Source organism: Moschus berezovskii, chromosome 7 (genome assembly GCF_049115385.1).
Source record: "Moschus berezovskii isolate FMDL1 chromosome 7, NW_MosBer_1.0, whole genome shotgun sequence".
In the NCBI taxonomy this organism is placed as follows: domain Eukaryota; kingdom Metazoa; phylum Chordata; class Mammalia; order Artiodactyla; family Moschidae; genus Moschus; species Moschus berezovskii.
This window is the reverse complement of record NC_142466.1, coordinates 77,782,507-77,799,487: the sequence shown is the minus strand read 5'-3', so window position 1 is coordinate 77,799,487 and position 16,981 is coordinate 77,782,507. Positions and strand designations below refer to the sequence as shown.

At 48.3% G+C, this 16,981-nt stretch overlaps 1 protein-coding gene across 2 annotated transcripts in view; it reads left to right on the top strand.

Annotated features, from left to right (window-relative positions):
• LOXL2 (lysyl oxidase like 2) overlaps positions 1-16,981 on the top strand; it is a 117,528-nt gene that overhangs the window by 83,560 nt on the left and 16,987 nt on the right. For both annotated transcript variants that reach the window (XM_055427228.2, XM_055427227.2), the window contains exons 7-9: positions 63-214; positions 8,163-8,330; positions 10,302-10,467. In XM_055427228.2, coding sequence (XP_055283203.2) covers positions 63-214; positions 8,163-8,330; positions 10,302-10,467 — 486 coding nt within the window. The remainder of the gene's footprint in view (positions 1-62; positions 215-8,162; positions 8,331-10,301; positions 10,468-16,981) is intronic.

The window sequence follows — 16,981 nt, the reverse complement described above, 5'->3', positions numbered from 1 at the left end:
TTCCCATTGCAGAAACTTTCCTGTGGAAGCTTTCATAGTACATGTTCATTTTCCATTCCCAGGGATAGGACCTATCCACCTCAATGAAATCGAGTGCACGGGGAATGAGAAGTCCATCATAGACTGCAAGTTCAATGCTGAGTCTCAGGGCTGCAATCATGAGGAAGATGCTGCTGTGAGATGTAACATCCCCGCCATGGGCTTCCAGAAAAAGGTGAGGAGCCTGGATGCCCAGAGGGGACTGTGTTATGTTTTGGTCATTGAATCCGCAGAAAGGGTAGACCAGATAGTCTCAGGCTGAAGCTTGCCAATAGGTACTCTGATGATGAGCTTAAAATGTTGTTGGGCTCTACTGCTGTCACCTTCAGTGGCTGTCACCTGGCTTTGGTGGAGGTGCCAAATAAAAAGACACATGGATAAGCTCCACTGTCCTCAGATGTTGGGGATTCTCTGCGTCCCCGCCGTACTCTGTGGCCGGACATACAGTGTGATTGCAACTCAGTGCTTCCTGCGAAGGATTCAAGGACTGCAGCACCTGTGGTCCCCTTGGCAATGGCCCTTTCCAAAGACCCAGAGGAACCACAGCTGGTCTGTAAGGCACACAGATGTAAGCACGATGTAGACAGTATTTGGGGACCGAAGACTGTACTTTGGTTTCCAGAGGGAAAGAAAAGCAAACCTTAACAGCGTTATGTCTGATACACACCCCTCCCTTCCTGAGATGGGGTCTCTAAAAACCTGCATCATGGACCCTCACGTGGGTGACTTTTCCTACAGGGATAACCAACAAGATTTTGCTAGGAGGTCTAGCCCATCCTCCAAAAAGACCCGGTAAATCCTATCTAATGCTTTGTGCTAAACCATGAATTTGGTCACCAGGCTGGCACATTGGAAGAGCTTCCTGACGGCTTATTTTTTTAAATGAGCAAATGCAGACACGTTGGGATACAGGATGGCTCTCCAGCCAGGCTCTGACACTGCTTCTTGACCTTGGCATCATCATGTCAAGGGCACTACTGAACTGGTCAGCCACAACAGTTTACTGCCCCATGGGGCTAAAAATGTGAACTCGACAGCTCTCCGCTGAGCCAAGCATTTGCTTGTAAGTGAGCAGGGGCGTGGACCACAGCCCCACAGCTGTGGGAAAGACTTGCCATCTCTAATTGCTGAGCAGCATTCCAAGAAAGCCGTAATAGAGCTCTAAAAGCTGATGTGCCAAGAGTCCCCGTGCGCTGGGGTACCATTCACTTCAGACAGATCGGACTTGGGTGGAATGGGGTTTTCAACCCAAATGAAAGGCCTAGGCCAAAGAAAATGAGGTTTTTCACAAGGGCTTTATGGTGTGTGGAGCTGAGCCAGGCTGTGTGCCCAGTCTTGCCAGTGGGGGCACCACACTTCTAGCACAAAACACTCTCATCCTTTCAGGGGCCCTTCAGGCTCTAGAAGGTGAGCCCTGTGCTCAAGTGTGGGGTGTGGCAAAGCTTTATGCCTGAATCTGGCCATCTCTATCCCCTGGAGGGCTTCCTTCCCTGGTGGTAAAAGATCTGCAGTGGTAAAGAATCTGCCTGCCAATGCAGGAGACATAGATTCGATCCCTGGGTAAGAAGATTCCCTGAAGGAAGAAATGGCAGCCCACTCCAGTATTCTTGCCTAGAGAATCCCATGGACAGAGGAGCCTGGAGGGCTACAGTCCATGGGGTCACAAAGAGTCGGACACAACTGAGCAACTAAGCATGCATGCACAAGTCAGTTCATTACTATCATTCACTGGGTGATTCCTTAATTAATCTCTTTCAGGTTTCAGTTTCCTCCCTGGAAAATAAGGAGGTGAGAGAGGTGATTCTTAGCTTCCCTTCCAACCCCCAGTTCTTTAAGAAATTGACTTTTTGTTGAATGACTAATAAATAAAACTCACAGTCATGAAACTGGGAGGTTTCATCCATCCAGCCACAGCCAAGCTGTGTTTCTTTCATTGCTGGGGAGACAAGCCAAGGTGGGAAGGCTCTGGGGGTGGCAGGTGGGTTTACCAGGCGAGCTAGTCCACACAGGGTCCCCTGGCAGCCTTGCTGACCTCCGATTCCCTTCTGAACTGTGAGCCTGGCCCTGTCTGGATGGCAGGACCATGCCCACGTGTGGAGTGTCAGTTGGAGAGTGCCCGTGCTTGCTTGCTTGCCTGTTAACATCTGGGTTCTGTTACCTCGTTTCCTACCTGCCACCTCCAAAAACAGGTGAGGGACTGGTAAACCGCAACCTTATCAAAATACAGGGCGGCCTCGCCATGCCCCACTGGCTGGAGGTAGGTGTTTTGTTTTCTCTATTCATGCTCAGAAAAATTCAGCTTCCTGTCCATCACTCCCTTCTTTCAAACTGCATACTACTGCCACCAAGAACCAAAGGAATAGGAAAAAAGAAATGCCTGGGATTGTTTTAAGAAATTTGGAGAAGGATGGACCTCCCCTGGCATCCTTGAGGGGTAATGAGGTGGAGAGGGTGTGGGCCAGAGGCTCCTGGCTGACCCCGAGACTTCTTGGGGTTCCATGGATACTGGAACTTAGAGCCAGGCCACTTCTGGAATGGGGTACCCAGGAGGGGAGCCCTGGAAATGGAGAGCTATGTATTGGGCTGAGTTTGAACTTCATGGCCAGCCTCTCTTGCAACCCCCAGTCTCCTCTAGGAAACGAGAAAAGGCCCCAATACATCTTGAGGTGCCTGGATTCTTCCAGGGGCAATGAAACCCTGCTCCCTGCTACAGAGGTTGCTCCAGGCCTGCTCACTCTTGGCGGCATGGCCACAGCTTGGAGCTTTAGGAAGTGTCTCAAGGAGAGGCCCCAGTTCCCATTGAAGGCCCCAGAGTCTGTACAGCCACGTTCTTCAGCCAGAGCCTCTCAGACTCCTGTTGGCTCTAGTACCTAGGACAGGGACACTTGGCCAAGCAACCTGGGCTGCACAGACAGTGGGGGACACAGGACAGGGACCCTCCTAAAGAGAGCCCTAGATACAGGAGCCTTCATATTGAGACTCAATATAAGTAAGTCTTGTATAAGACTCAAGTCTTCATTTTGAGACTCAAACGTGGGAGCTCCGCTGCCCCCTGGTAGTGGGAAAAAGTTTGGACTTGGAATTCTTCAGGCTCCCCAATCCTAATTTTTACAGACTTTAGGGTAACAAAATGAAGTCTGTTTTTTGGGGGGGAAGTGCTAGGAGAGGGACACCAGAGGGAGCTAGCTGACCCCAGTGTAATCAATAAGGCAGGGCACAGTCCCTAGTGAAATAAATAATAATAATAAAACCAATTATTCATCAGCACTGGCATTCTGAGTGAAGTGAAAGTTGCTCAGTCCTGTCCAACTCTTTGTGACCCCATGGACTGTCCATGGAATTCTCCAGGCCAGAATACTGGAGTGGGTAGCCGTTCCCTTCTCCAGGGGATCTTCCCAACCCAGGGATCGAACCCAGGTCTCCCTCATTGCAGGTGAATTCTTTACCACCTAAGCTATCAGGGCATTCTGAACTTCAGTGCTGACCTAGCCCCCAGGAGGGGTCCCTGCCCATGGCTTCCGGTCCCCCAGGGTGCACCTCTATGCAGGCCTGCGGCTCCACCAGCCTTGGTGCTGGGACTCAGAAACCACGCAGAGGGAAGGGGAGAGGATCTGGACTTCCCAAAGACAGGGAAGGCTCCAGACTCCCTAAATCAGGATGCAAGCCATTAGAGGGCTCTAATGCAAGCCTCTGTGGCCCAGAGGTCACTCCTGCGGTCGCCATCACAGTCCCTGCTGTCATTTGTCCTGGACACTGTTCCTCCAGGCCATAATCAGTCCAGGAGGCCGGAGACACAGGAGACCAGGTGTGTGGGGAGGGGGTGTGTGTGAGGGGCTGGCAAACCACTCCCTGCCAAGGCTATAGATGCTTGGAGGCAACCAGAGATGCTTTTCACAAGGCACAAAATTAGGTGCTTTAGTGATCCATGGAGAAGGGCATGGCAACCCACTCCAGTATTCTTGCCTGTAGAATTCCATAGATAGAGGAGCCTGGCAGGCTATAATCCATGAGGTCACAAAGAGTCGGACACAACTGAGTGACTAACACTTTAGTGATTAAAGCTTTAGTATCCTAAGCCTAAGGACCCAGTCTGACTCCAATGAACAATATAGTAAGTCCCCTACATATGAACCAGTTCTATTCCCAGAGTGGGTTTGTAAGGTCAATTTGTTTGTAAGTCCAACAAAGTTAGCCTGGTTACCCAGGCTAGCGCAATTGGCTATTTATTAGTACTGTAGTATAGTTGGTTTATGATACTTTTCACACAAATAATACATTAAAAAATACAAAAAATAAAGAAAACATTTTTACTCTTGTACAGTACCTTGAAAAGTACAGTAGTACAGTTCAGCAGCTGGCATGCACGGGCACATTCGCATCCTTGAAAATCTGCAACTTGAAGGGGATTTATTTCCTATGTGGGGGATTTACTATAAAGGCCTCAGCACATGGAGCCCAAGCTTCAGGACCCTGACTTCCCAGCAGGAGGAGTCCTCTGTCCTGACTGTGAGGCACCAATTTGGTCCTCCTTTCTGACTCTGATTCCTGCTTTGGGACAAAAGCACCCTTGAAGAAGCGGGTTTAGGTGGATGGTTTGGAGGTGGTCTAGTGTGGTAGTGAAGAGATGCTTACTCCATCTGAGATTCCCCTCATCTGTGAAATGGGGATGACATGGTACCACTGCCTCCTAGGGATGCTGTGAGGACTGAATGTCCATAAAGGGCTTGCATAGGGTGGGGGACATGGTAAGTGCTCTGAAAGTTTGCCTGTGAATTTCCCAGCACTCCTCCTGTCTCATGCGTGCCTGCTAAGTCAGTTCAGTCCTGTCTGACTCTTTGCGACCTCATAGCTGTAACCTGCCAGGATCCTCTGTCAATAGGATTCTCCAGGCAAGAATACTGTAGTAGGTTGCCATTCTCTCCCCCAGGGGATCTTCCCAACCCAGGGATTAAACCCACGTCTCCTGAGTCTCCTGCATTGCAGGCGGATAATTTACCGCTGAGCCACCTGGGAAGCCTGCTCCTATCACATAGTAAAAGCCAAATAAATACTGGATGAATGAATGGATCTGGTGAATTACACACAATTCATTTCATTTCTGAGGAGGTGCCAACATTACCGGCAGAGTTCGGTAAGCACATAAAGGATGAAATACAGATGTTCATTAGATCTCACATGAGCACAGGGGATGGCTTGAAGTTACTTGGAGACATCCCGATGGGTTGAAGGTACACCCTCCCCAAGGACTGCTGGCCTTCCTGTGGCTGTTGGAGCTGGCTGGTTTGCCTCCCATTGAGGCTCAGGCCTTTCTAGGACTTTCTGCATGGCTCTGCCTGCTTATTTGTTTTTACATAGATCCAGCTTCCCTGGTGGCTCAGCAATAAAGAATCCGCCTGCCAGGGCAGAAGATGCAGGTTCAATCCCTGGGCTGGGAAGATCACTTGGAGAAGGAAATGGCAACCCACTCTGGTTTTCTTGCCAGGGAAACCCCATGGACAAAGGAGCCTGGAGGGCTCCAGTCCATGGGGTCACAAGAATGACTAAACAACAACAAAAAGATATGTTAGTTACAGGTGATGTGCAATCCATAGCCAATGTCCACCACCTGGACTGGGGTTTCCTCTAGCCCAGAGGCACTCAGGAAGACAAATGTCAGTCTTCTGAGGACCAGCCCTTTTCCTACCTACTCTGACCTCTTCTAGGTCCTCTAAAGAAAGGTTGCTTTCTGCTGGGACTCTCAGCCTAATGATAATCATTGCTGTGATGATGTCTGAGATTTCTCAGCACTCACTGAGTGCCAGGCCCTGTTTGAGCACTTTACAGAAACCGCATATGCCATTTATGCATTGGCTCAGCCCTGATAGATAGATCTAAGGTCAGGACTGCCCTTGGCTTGTCTGTTTGCCGGCTGACCTCCGTGACCCTCCCAGCCCCCAAGTCCGTAACAATTAAGACCTATGACTTAAGGGTTGTGCTGTTGCTAAGGACTGGCAAACAAACAGCTGAAGATTCCTGGTGTATTAGGTCTTATCTCAAAGGGATGAATTGTTAGAACCATAAAGGGAAGCAGGATAAGGTATTTGGATTAAAGACTGCATTTTCAGAGCCCTTCCCCCAAATTCCAGTCCTTAATCCAATACCTTATCCTGCTTCCCTTTATGGGCTTGGGCTCATGTGTTGGTCCATGCTTTCATTCTGTAAGCCTGGTGTTGTATTCAGCCATTCCAAAAGGAATTGTGGCGCGTACTTAACATCTGAGAGGTGCCGTCTTAGTTATCGATCCTCTGCTAAACCAGACCAATACAGCTCTGCTCTTTGGCTCTTATATGTCATCAGAGAGACAGCCATTAAATTGTAAAATTATAAATTAGCTTAATTTTAATTGTCAAGAATGGCAAGAAGTAGATGTAGAGAGAGACTGTGTAAGTGGGCATTGACCCCCGTTGGAGAGAAGTGCCACACTGGGTACAGAATTGGAAAGATGAGTGGAACCAGCCAAAAGCAAAGGGGCCTCTGTATGTAATAGACTTCAGTGTGAAATGAGACTTACTGTGTAACTTGGTCAGGAGAGTTAGGTCGCCATGGAAACTGAAAGAAGGCCGTGTGCCTGGAGGTAGGAGAACAGGGAGGAGAGAGACATGGGATGAGGGTGAGGAGGGAAGTAGTGGAACAAAGGGAAACCGTGGACAACGTGTTCTAGGGAAGGAACGTGATCGGGTGTTTTTCGGAAATGACTCTGGCTTCTGCGTGGAGAATAGGTCAGTGAAGGCAAGAGGAGAGGCAGTGGGAGGGAGGTGAGGAGGGCTGTTTCAGGCCAGAGGTGATGGTGCCTGGGAAGAGGGGTAAGGGTGGAGCTGGAGGGCAGAGCCTCAGTGGGAAGGGCTTGGGAGGCAAAATCCATGGAGGAAGATCCTGATGGGAGGTAGGGCAACAGTCCCCAACCTTTTTGACACCAGGGGCCAGTTTCATGGAAGACAGTGTTTCCTCCAACCAGGATGGGTTGGTGGGGGAGGGATGGTTTCTGGATGATTCAAGTACAATACCTATTGTGCACTTTATTTCATTATTATTACCTTGTGATATATAATGAAGTAATTATACACCTTACCATAATGCAGAATCAGTGGGAGCCCTAAACTTGTTTTCCTGCAACCAGACAGTCCATCTGGGGGTGATGGGAGAGCGATGGGGAGCGAATATAGATGTGAAGCTTCGCTTGCTCTCCCGCTGCTCATCTCCTGCTGTGCAGTCCAGTTCCTAACAGGCAGGGGTGGAGGGGGTTGGTTGGGAGCTCCTGATGTAAGGGATAAGAAAGAGGGTGATGTTGACGCTCGCTCCTAGATTTCTGGCTTGTCTAACAGAATAGATTCAGGATCAGCAAACTATCGCTTGCAGTCCAAATCCATCCCTCTGCCTGTATTTGTAAATATGGTTTCTTGGGCACACAGCTGTGCCCGGTTATTTACAAACTGTGGTCCCTGCATTCTCCCTACATGGTTTGCTGCCCCTGGGGCAGGTGGTAGTGCCTTTCATTGAAACAGAGAATGAGGGGGAGGTAGAGCACAGGTTTAGGTGTAGAGAGAAAAAGAGGACCAGTTGGATTTGGGGTTTCCGAGGTGCCAGGTGGGACTGTCAAGTAGGAGTTCTTCTAGAAAGGACAGCAGGGGGTGTTGTGGGAGGAGATGCAATCAGGAGCTGGAACCCAGGTACAGGAGAGGGTGTGGGGAGGAGAAAATGGTCCCAGAAAGAGTCAGGGGATTCTACCATTTTAAGGCTCTTTATTGCATCTTTCTAAGTATCTGATCTGAGACCCACCCCCCTGGTGGGCTCATGGGCAGCGGAGGCAGATTCTACTGTGAGGTCAGTGGGTCTATAGTGGGGTCAGTGGGTCTCCCCAGCTGTATTGGCATCTAGGGTTCTAGGATGGCTGCAGTAGTGCAGGGGAGGGGCACCTAATGCCAAAGACCATCCTGGGCACAATGCCCAGCACACAGCAGGTTCTCAGTGATGCCAGGGTTCTGTGTCACAGGCAGGACCCCCTGCCTTGGGGAAATTGAGACTGAAGGCAGTACCATCAACCTGCCTTCCCCTCCCAGTGATCATGCCTTCCTTTCCCTCCACAGCTGCGCCTGAACGGGGGCCGAAACCCCTACGAGGGCCGAGTGGAGGTGCTTGTGGAGAGGAACGGGTCCCTCGTGTGGGGCATGGTGTGTGGTGAGAACTGGGGCATTGTGGAGGCCATGGTCGTCTGCCGGCAGCTAGGCCTGGGGTTTGCCAGCAATGCCTTCCAGGTGAGAAGCCCCCACCCCGCCGCTGAGGGCCTTGAACCCTGCATCCAGTCCTATCCTGCCCATCTCTCGTCAGCTCCCATCTTCTGTGACTCCCAGGAGGTAGAGAGCCATGGACTTAGAGGAAAAACCTCATCCTGTCCTCCACTGCTCTGCCCTCTGCAGCTCCAAGTCCTTGCGTGGGTCACACACTCTCTGGACTCTGGTTTTGGGTCTCAGCTCTGTGCACTGGGCTTGACCATGCCAGGGGCTTATTCTGGGATGTCCCAACCTGCCTTTTGCAGGGGGAAGCCACTCAGTCCTATGGGGAGGCATGTGGAGACCACCCAACGCAACACTGCAGATGCCTTAGCTCAGCGGTCCCCAGCCTTTCTGGCAACAGAGACTGGTTTTGTGGAAGACAGCTTTTCTACAGATGGGGACGGGGCGGGGTGGATGCTTCAGGCAGTAATGTGAGCAATGGAGAGCAGTGGAGAGCAATGGGAGAGGCAGATGAAGCTTTGCTTACTCACCCATCACTCACCTCCTGCTGAGTGACCCAGTTCCTAACAGGTCTCAGACCAGTACCAGGGGGTTGGGGACCCCTGTCTTAGCTCGCTCCCTTGCCGCCCCCTCTTCCCACAACATGCTTCCTCTCTGTGTCCACATCCATGCATCCTCTCCTTGGTTGTCTGGCAGTTCCCCAAGCGTTGTTTTAGGACCCTTTCACAGCCGCTGCACCCTTCTGCCACCAGCTCAGGAGGGACTCAGCCAAGGGCAGGAGACTCCCACCCTATCAGAAAGGAACAGACAAGCAGTGCTTTGGATTAAAAAATCATTGCCCTCTGGACCCCATCCTGGGATGGAACATTGTCAGAAAGAGGCCAGGGGCAAGAGGAGTGGGAGCCAGGAGGCTGGAGGTCACTTCCCAATTGGACCCCCATCAGCTGGCTACACAATGACCTGCCACTTTTCTCAGCCTCTCTGTGAACATGGAACAGTCCTAGGTCCGATGTATCCAGGCTCTATAAACACCTTTCTTAAGCTTCTTCCAGAACAGGAAAATGTCCAGAGCACCCCCATCTCAATTTGCTAACCCTGACTTCAGTCCCTGGGTGGCTGCTTCAGGAAGGGGTTTGTGAGTAGCGACATGGGAGAACTCAGCCAGGCAGCCCTGTGGCAACTCCCCAAACCATCCAGAAGGAAGGGGCAGACCTCTGGTACCCGGGGCCCTCTGGAAGCCTGGCTTCACACAGCCACATCATGTTTCTGCTGATCCTGCTTATGACCAGCCAAGGAACTCGCTGGTTCTGCAGGGAGTGTAGAAGAACAGTGCTCAGAGTAACAGAGTGGCCATCCGGCTATTTTTGTTCCCCGTCAGCTCTTTCCTAAGACACCTGATTCTCACAGCGGAAGCTGTGAGATGGATCTACCCTTGACCTCAGTGCGCTGATTGCAAGCCTTATCCCTTCCCGAGGCTCTCTAGAGGATGAGGGGTGTGTAGGTGCTCTAGAAAAAGAGAACCAATGAGATGTATGAAGATGGAACTGTTGACAAATGTGACTAGATTTCTTCTCTCCTGCCGATCCTGATCAGTTGGTGGTGTCTCCCTGGAGCACGGTGTTGAGAAGGATTCTGAGAGCACAGTCAGGCTTAGAGGAGAGTGCTGTGATAGATTAGTAATGTCTGCCCAGGGCTCAGGAGGAAGGAGCAGGCAGTATGGCTGCTGTTCCTGATACACAGCATTGAGCACACTCTTAGTTGTGCTTTTCAAAAGGGGAGAGGGGCAGAATCCAAGTGCGGGGAGCAGGCATCATTTGCGCTGCCACCAACAAACTGCATGACTTGGGTAAGTGACTGTGCCTTGGCTGTCTCCATCTGAAAAATGGGATCATAAAGCCTTGGGTGTTTTGGTGAGGCTGAAATTTGATAGAATGTGGGAAAGTGACAATTCACGGTGATATGCTGGCTATTTGTTGTTGTTGGTTCATGCAGGAGACCTGGTACTGGCATGGAGATATCAACGCCAACAAGGTGGTCATGAGTGGTGTGAAGTGCTCGGGAACGGAGCTGTCCCTGGCACACTGCCGACACGACGGGGAGGACGTGGCCTGCCCCGAGGGAGGGGTGCGGTACGGGGCTGGAGTCGCCTGCTCAGAAAGTGAGAGCTCCCGGGGGTCGTAGACAACTGTCCTGCCAGGCTCCAAGAGGGGCACAGAGTCTCACTGGTTATTCCCTGCAAGGCTCTTCCTGGGGTCTCTGCTATGAGCCGAGCAAAATGGAAAGCAGGGATGGATTCTTGTTAAGTGAGAAGAGTCAGGGGCAAGAGGAACTACCACCATAGGCAACCCTGGAATCTTGCCTGATAACAGTGGAGAAGGCTGGAAGGAGGAGCTGGGAGTCTGGGAGCCTTGGCTTCAAAGGCAGGGTCACTGTAGATTATTTAAGTGGCCTTAGGAGAATTAAGTGACTAAGAACTTGGTCTCCTGGGAGCTGGTTTCTGGGTTAGCAGTGAAACACACACTGCTCAGTGGGTCAGCTTCCTTCCTTCTGCCCTGACCCACAGATCATTTCCTGGGACTTCCCTGGGGATCCAATGGTTAAGACTCTGCGCTTCCAATGCAGGGTATATAGGTTCAATCCCTGGTCAGGAAACTAAGATCCCATACGCTGTGTGGAATGGTCAAAAAGAACAAAAGGACATAGATCATTTTTTGTTGTCACATACACACAGGGCGATTTAACCTCCTAGTGACTCCCTGGGAATCCTAGAGAGCTTGACTATAAAGAAGGGAACCCCCACCCCCACCTCCATCCCCACCCTAGCCAAAATTCAGAATGGTCATCTCAGTAGGTTCCCTTCCAAGCTGAAAGGATCGGCTGACAGCCTTGTGGGTGTGTTATTCTCTGGATCCCACCCTCCTTGCCTTATCAAAGGATTTCCTTGTGGATCTGGGAGGTGGGAGAGGCCCTGAGCCTGGCCAAAGGACTCCAGACCAGGCCTTGCCTGCTGTTTATTAGCTGATTTTGGCAAAGTTAGTTCACTGCTATGATCCACAGTCTTTGCTGTTTTTCCTAGAGGCTGGAAATTAAATGTGACAACGACACATGCAAGCGCTTAATAAACAGTGATACACTGTCAGTTACCGTCATGGAGAACTAGGGAGATTAAACTTGAACTCAGTCACTTCTCCCCCGTTTAGACCTATTCAGCATTTCGTAACCCTTGTACACCGGGACTCTCAGCCCCAGCGTGAGCTTCTCTGGGGAGACATTATAAACTGTTGCATCCTTTCTGAGAGGGAGGAGTGAGAGTACCAACCTTACCAGACCCCCAGGCAGAGAGATGCTGTCTCACCCCCGTCAGGAGTCTTCTCAGCTTAATAATTTATTTATATTTTTAATATACCATTTATCAAAAAAGAAACTAAGATAATGTAAACCTAAATAAAAAATTCAAGGTAGCATAAGATAAAAGATTTAGAAAGAAGTAGGGAGACTTCTCTGATGGTCCGGTGACTAAGACTCCGTGCTCCCAATGCTGTGAATGTGAAGTAGCTCAGTCGTGTCCGACTCTTTGCGACCCCATGGACTGTAGCCTACCAGGCTCCTCTGTCTGTGGGATTTTCCAGGCAAGAGTACTGGAGAGGGTTGCCATTGCCTTCTCCTAGTATCCTGCATTTGATCCCTGGTCAGGAAACTAGATCCTACGTGCTGCAACTGAAGATTCTGCATGCTGCAACTAAGACCTGGTACAGCCAAATAAATAAATATTTAAAATTATATATATATATATATAATTTTTTAAAAGAAGGCATTGGCAAAATGAGAGTGGCTCAAACTGGAGCTGACAGAGATTAATAAAAATTTATATATTATAGAGACCTATACTTTTACTGGGCTTCCCTGGTGGTGCTAGTGATAAAAAAGAAAACCTGCCTTTCAATGCAGGACATGTAAAAGACGTGTGTTTGATCCCTGGGCTGGGAAGATCCCATGGACAAGGGCACAGCAATTCACTCCAATATTCTTGCCGGGAGAATCCCATGGACAGAGGAGCCTGGCGAGCTGCAGTCCTTGGGGTCACACAGAATTGGACACAACTGAAGCAACTTAGGCTAGCACAGAACATACATTTACTGTCATAGAGTCATATACTGTTGTCATTATACAACGAGCTTCCTACAAGCCAAAGGAAAGAGAGAAATGTGGTCTTTAATATAATTCACAGTATGCCTGGGCTTCCCTCATAACTCACTTGGTAAATCATCTGCCTTCAATGCAGGAGACCCAGGTTCAATTCCTGGGTCTGGAAGATCCCCTGGAGAAGGAAATGGCAACCCACTCCAGTATTCTTGCCTGGAGAATCCCATGGACAGAGGAGCCTGACAGGCTGTAGTCCACAGGATCGCAAGGGTCAGACACAACTTAGCAACTAAACTACCATCACCACCATGCATGAAGTAGAAACAAACTCATGAGTCAAGAGAAGCCCACTATCCTAGATACTGAGATCAAAGGGGAATTTTTCATTATGAGGACCAAGAATTATGAGATCAACAGGGCCCTCCACATGTTCACAGCAGACAAAACATGACCTTCATGGGGCTCTTGCTCAAAGAACCCCTCTGCCTGGGCTGAAGGCATCAGTCAGAGTCTGCAGGTGGAGGAAGAGCCATTGGGGCCTGGAACACTGACCTGGCTTCATATTTTATTCATAAAGAGAAAATATATTCTTCTAGCAACCTTTTGCTTGCCTAGCGGCTCAGACAGTAAAGAATCTGTCTGCAATGCAGGAGACCCAGGTTTGATCCCTTTGTCGGGAAGATCCTCTGGAGAAGGGCATGGCAACCCACTCTAGTATTCTTGCCTGGAAAATCCCATAGACAGGGAAGCCTGGTGGGTTACAGGCTATAGGGTCGCACAGAGTGGGGGATGCTTTGGGTATTAGGGAGGTCAAGATCTCGTTTCATGGCAGGTGTTGAGAATGGGCTACCAGCTAAGTCAGGCCATGTTACCTTCAGACTCCTGAGATGGAGGTAGGGCTGGCCTCCTCCCAGAAAGAAGAGAGCCTGATGGAGACCCCACTGACCAGCGCAGAAGGAGGCAGAGGGATTGTCCCATGAGTATGACTAGTGTACAGATCGTGAAAAGAGGCCACCACACTCTCATTAAACTGTGCACTCAACACTCAGCACCAGCAGTTGTGCATCCTGAAAACCTACTGGGCTGTACGCACAGCCTGGGAGGGGACCCGGACAGGGCAGAATTGCTCCAGGCAGTGGTGAATAGGAGGGATGCAAAGCTCATAGAGGACACTCACCTCAGGAGTTTGCAAGCATCAGAAAATAAAAGATGGATGGGTCTTAGGTTTGAAGGTTTGTTTGCTTGTTTTGAGACTTATTTTCGTTGTGGATCTTTTTTTTTTAAAGCCTTTATTAATTTTGTTACAATATTGCTTTTGTTTTGTTTTTTTTGTTTTTGTTTTTGGCTGCGAGGCATGTGGGGTCTTTGGGTCTTTGTTCCTCCACCAAGGCTCGAACCCACGTCCCCCGCATCGGAAGGCACGGTCTTAGCCACTGGACCACCAGGGAAGTCTCTGGGTCTTGTCATAAATGATTCATATACTACATTCCTGTGAAGTGAGGTACACTAGAAATTTTCAGTAGAATCTCACTTTTAAAGAGAGACACAGTTAATCCTTTGATAAAGTTAATCCTCCTAATATAACTGTTTAGTAAACATAGATTGTAACCACTGGTGATTTTTTTTTAACACCTGCTATATACATTGTGCTAACTGAATAAGTCAAGCTTGTTTTAAAAGAGGTACATGTGTGTAAACTCTCACATGGAGCAACAGTGCAAGGGGAAACTGATAGAACTGGATATATATCAGAGCCTTGAAAGTATGCAAACTGCCCCCCAGCAATTTATAGAAATATATTCTAAAGAAACGATTAAAGTTACACACAGAGATTTACCACAGGATGTTTATCACCGCTTTGTCTTTAACTGTGAAAAGTTCCAAATACCCCATGTATCTAAAAGTAAGGATTCGAAAAAATAAGTAAATAAATAAAAGTAAGGGTTAGGACTTTCCTGGTGGTCCACCTGGTCCACTGGAAGAATGGTCCTGCCAATGCGGAGGACATGGGTTCAGTCCCTGCTCCAGAAAGATCCCACATGCCAGCAGACAACTAAGCCCTCTCGCCTTGAGCCTGTTCTCTGCAACTGGAGAAGCCACTTTAGTGAGCAGCGTGACAACTGCAACTAGAGAACAGACCCCACTCTCCACAACTAGAGAAAGCCCCACACAGCAACAAAGACACAGTGTAGTCAAAAATTATTAAGTAATATTAATCAGTTTAAAAATAAATAAAGTGTAGATTAGGGTTATGAATTAAGAATTGTAATGGATATTTATTAACAAGTGAATATGTCAAGATATGTTTTAAGAGAGGCAGCATTAACAGACTAATACAAGTAGTATTGTATGTAGTAGAAATCATACAGTATTACACATGGGAAATACATTTGTAATTCCCAGAAGAATCAGACCAAAGTATTAAGAGTGTTCTCTCTATGGGTAGCATGATTTCATTGTTAGAAGTTAGAAGTGTTAATCACTGTTGTGTCCGACTCTTTGCTACCCCATGGACTGCAGCATGCCAGGCCTCCCTGTCCATCACCAACTCCCAGAGTTTACTCAAATTCATGTCCATTGAGTTGGTGATGCCATCCAACCATCTCATCCTCTCTCATCCCCTTCTTCTCTTGCCTTCAATCTTTCCCAGCATCAGGGTATTTTCAAAGGAGTCAGTTCTTCTCATTAGGTGCCCAAAGTACTGGAGTTTCAGCTTCAACATCAGTCCTTCCAATGAACACCCAGGACTGATTTCCTTTAGGATGGACTAGTTGAATCTCCTTGCAGTCCAAGGGTCTCTTAGGAGTCTTCTCCAACACCACAGTTCAAAAGCATCAATTCTTCGGCGCTCAGCTTTCTTTATAGTCCAACTCTCACATCCATACATGACTACTGGAATAACCATAACTTGACTAGACAGACCTTTGTTGGCAAAGTAATGTCTCTTCTTTTTAATATGCTGTCTAGGTTGGTCATAACTTTTCTTCCAAGAAGTAAGCGCCTTTTTATTTCATGGCTGCAGTCACCATCTGCAGTGATTTGGGAGCCCCAAAAAAGTCTGCCACTGTTTCCACTGCTTCCCCATCTATTTTCCGTGAAGTGATGGGACCAGATGCCATGATCTTAGTTTTCTGAATGTTGAGCTTTAAGCCAGCTTTTTCACTCTCCTCTTTCACTTTCTTTCATCAGAGGCTCTTTAGTTCTTCACTTTCTGCCATAAGGGTGGTGTCATCTGCATATCTGAGGTTATTGATATTTCTCCCAGCAATCTTGATTCCAGCTTGTGCTTCCTCCAGCCCAGCGTTTCTCATGATGTACTCTGCATATAAGTTAAATAAGCAGGGTGACAATATACAGCCTTGACATACTCCTTTTCCTATTTGGAACAAGTCTGTTGTTCCATGTCCATTTCTGACGGTTGCTTCCTGACCTGCACACACATTTCTCAAGAGGCAGGTCAGGCGGTCTGGTATTCCCATCTCTTTCAGGATTTTCCACAGTTTGTTGTGATCCACACAGTCAAAGGCTTTGGCATAGTCAATGAAGCAGAAATAGATGTTTTTCTGGAACTCTCTTGCTTTTTTGATGATCCAGTGGATGTTAGCAATTTGATCTCTGGTTCCTCTGCCTTTTCTAAAACCGACTTGAACATCTGGAAGTTCACGGTTCATGTATTGTTGAAGCCTGGCTTGGAGAATTATGAGCATTACTTTGCTAGCATGTGAGATGAGTGCAATTGTGTGGTAGTTTGAGCATTCTTTGGCATTACCTTTCTTTGGGATTGGAATGAAGACTGACCTTTTCCAGTCCTGTGGCCACTGCTGAGTTTTCCAAATTTGCTGGCATATTGAGTGCAGAACTTTCACAGCATCATCTTTTAGGATTTGGAAAAGCTCAACTGGAATTCCATCACCTCCACTAGCTTTGTTCGTAGTGATGCTTTTTAAGGCCCATTTGACTTCACATTCCAGGATGTCTGGCTCTAGGTGAGTGATCACACCATCATGATTATCTGGGTCATGAGTATCTCTTTTTGTACAGTTCTTCTGTGTATTCTTGCCACCTCTTCTTAATACCTTCTGCTTCTCTTAGGTCCATACCATTTCTGTCCTTTATTGAGCCCATCTTTGCATGAAATGTTCCCTTGGTATCTCTAATTTTCTTGAAGAGATCTCTAGTCTTTCCCTTTCTATTTGTTTGCACTGATCATTAAAGAAGGCTTTCTTATCTCTCCTTGCTATTCTTCGGAGCTCTTCATTCAAATGGGTATATCTTTCCTTTTCTCCTTTGCTTTTGGCTTCTCTTCTTTTCACAGCTATTTGTAAGACCTCCTCAGACAGCCATTTTGCTTTTTTGCATTTCCTTTTCTTGGGGATGGTCTTGATCCCTGTCTCCTGTACAATGTCATGAACTTCTGTCCATAGTTCATCAGGCACTCTATCAGATCTAGTCCCTTAAATCTATTTCTCACTTCCACTGTATAATCGTTCAGTTCAGTTCAGTTCAGTCGCTCAGTCATGTCCAACTCT